The 517-nt window shown below is 47.2% G+C and overlaps 1 protein-coding gene across 1 annotated transcript; it reads left to right on the forward strand.

Moving 5' to 3' along the window:
* Nucleotides 1-204: 204 nt before the first annotated feature.
* Nucleotides 205-396, forward strand: T265_16270 (hypothetical protein; the record flags this gene model as incomplete). The annotated part of the gene is made up of 1 exon (XM_009179850.1): nucleotides 205-396. A coding segment is annotated over one exon (177 nt), but the record flags the coding sequence as incomplete, so codon positions are not given.
* Between the last annotated feature and the right edge of the window lie 121 nt (nucleotides 397-517).

A 517-nucleotide genomic window follows, 5' to 3' on the forward strand; every position in this document is an offset into this window, starting at 1 on the left:
CCCTTCAGTCATGGGTCAGTTGTCGAAACAGTTTCTCACCTCAATTTTCGTTCGATAAATCAGTTCGAAGAATCGGCTCTGGCGGACATTCACCTAATAAATTCCTTCACAGGCACGTGGATCAGGTGTCTACTGGATCAGAAAACCACGTCACTCTGCTTTCGTAATTCCCCAATTCCTTTTCACTTTCCGTCGTTTTTGCAGAGTGCATAGACGAAATGGGTTCGTTGATCGAACGGTTTGGCGTCAATGTTTGTCAGCCCTCCGTCCCTGTGGCTCTGAAAACAATCAGTCAACAGATTGGAGACCGGGACAGCGGAGTTCGAACGGCAGCGCTAAATTCTCTGGTTTCAGCTTATGCACTCGTGGGTGAACAGTTGTGGAAGATCATTGGGAACGTGAGTTTGCGTCTGTCCCTTGCACTTCTTGTTATCATCTTCGTCCAGTCGAAGTGATGAACCCATCGTCGAACTTCTCTCTACGAACTTCCATTTCTCGCATAACTAACTAGCGTAGT

This window comes from Opisthorchis viverrini, assembly GCF_000715545.1.
Source record: "Opisthorchis viverrini unplaced genomic scaffold opera_v5_10327, whole genome shotgun sequence".
Taxonomy (NCBI): Eukaryota; Metazoa; Platyhelminthes; class Trematoda; order Opisthorchiida; family Opisthorchiidae; genus Opisthorchis; species Opisthorchis viverrini.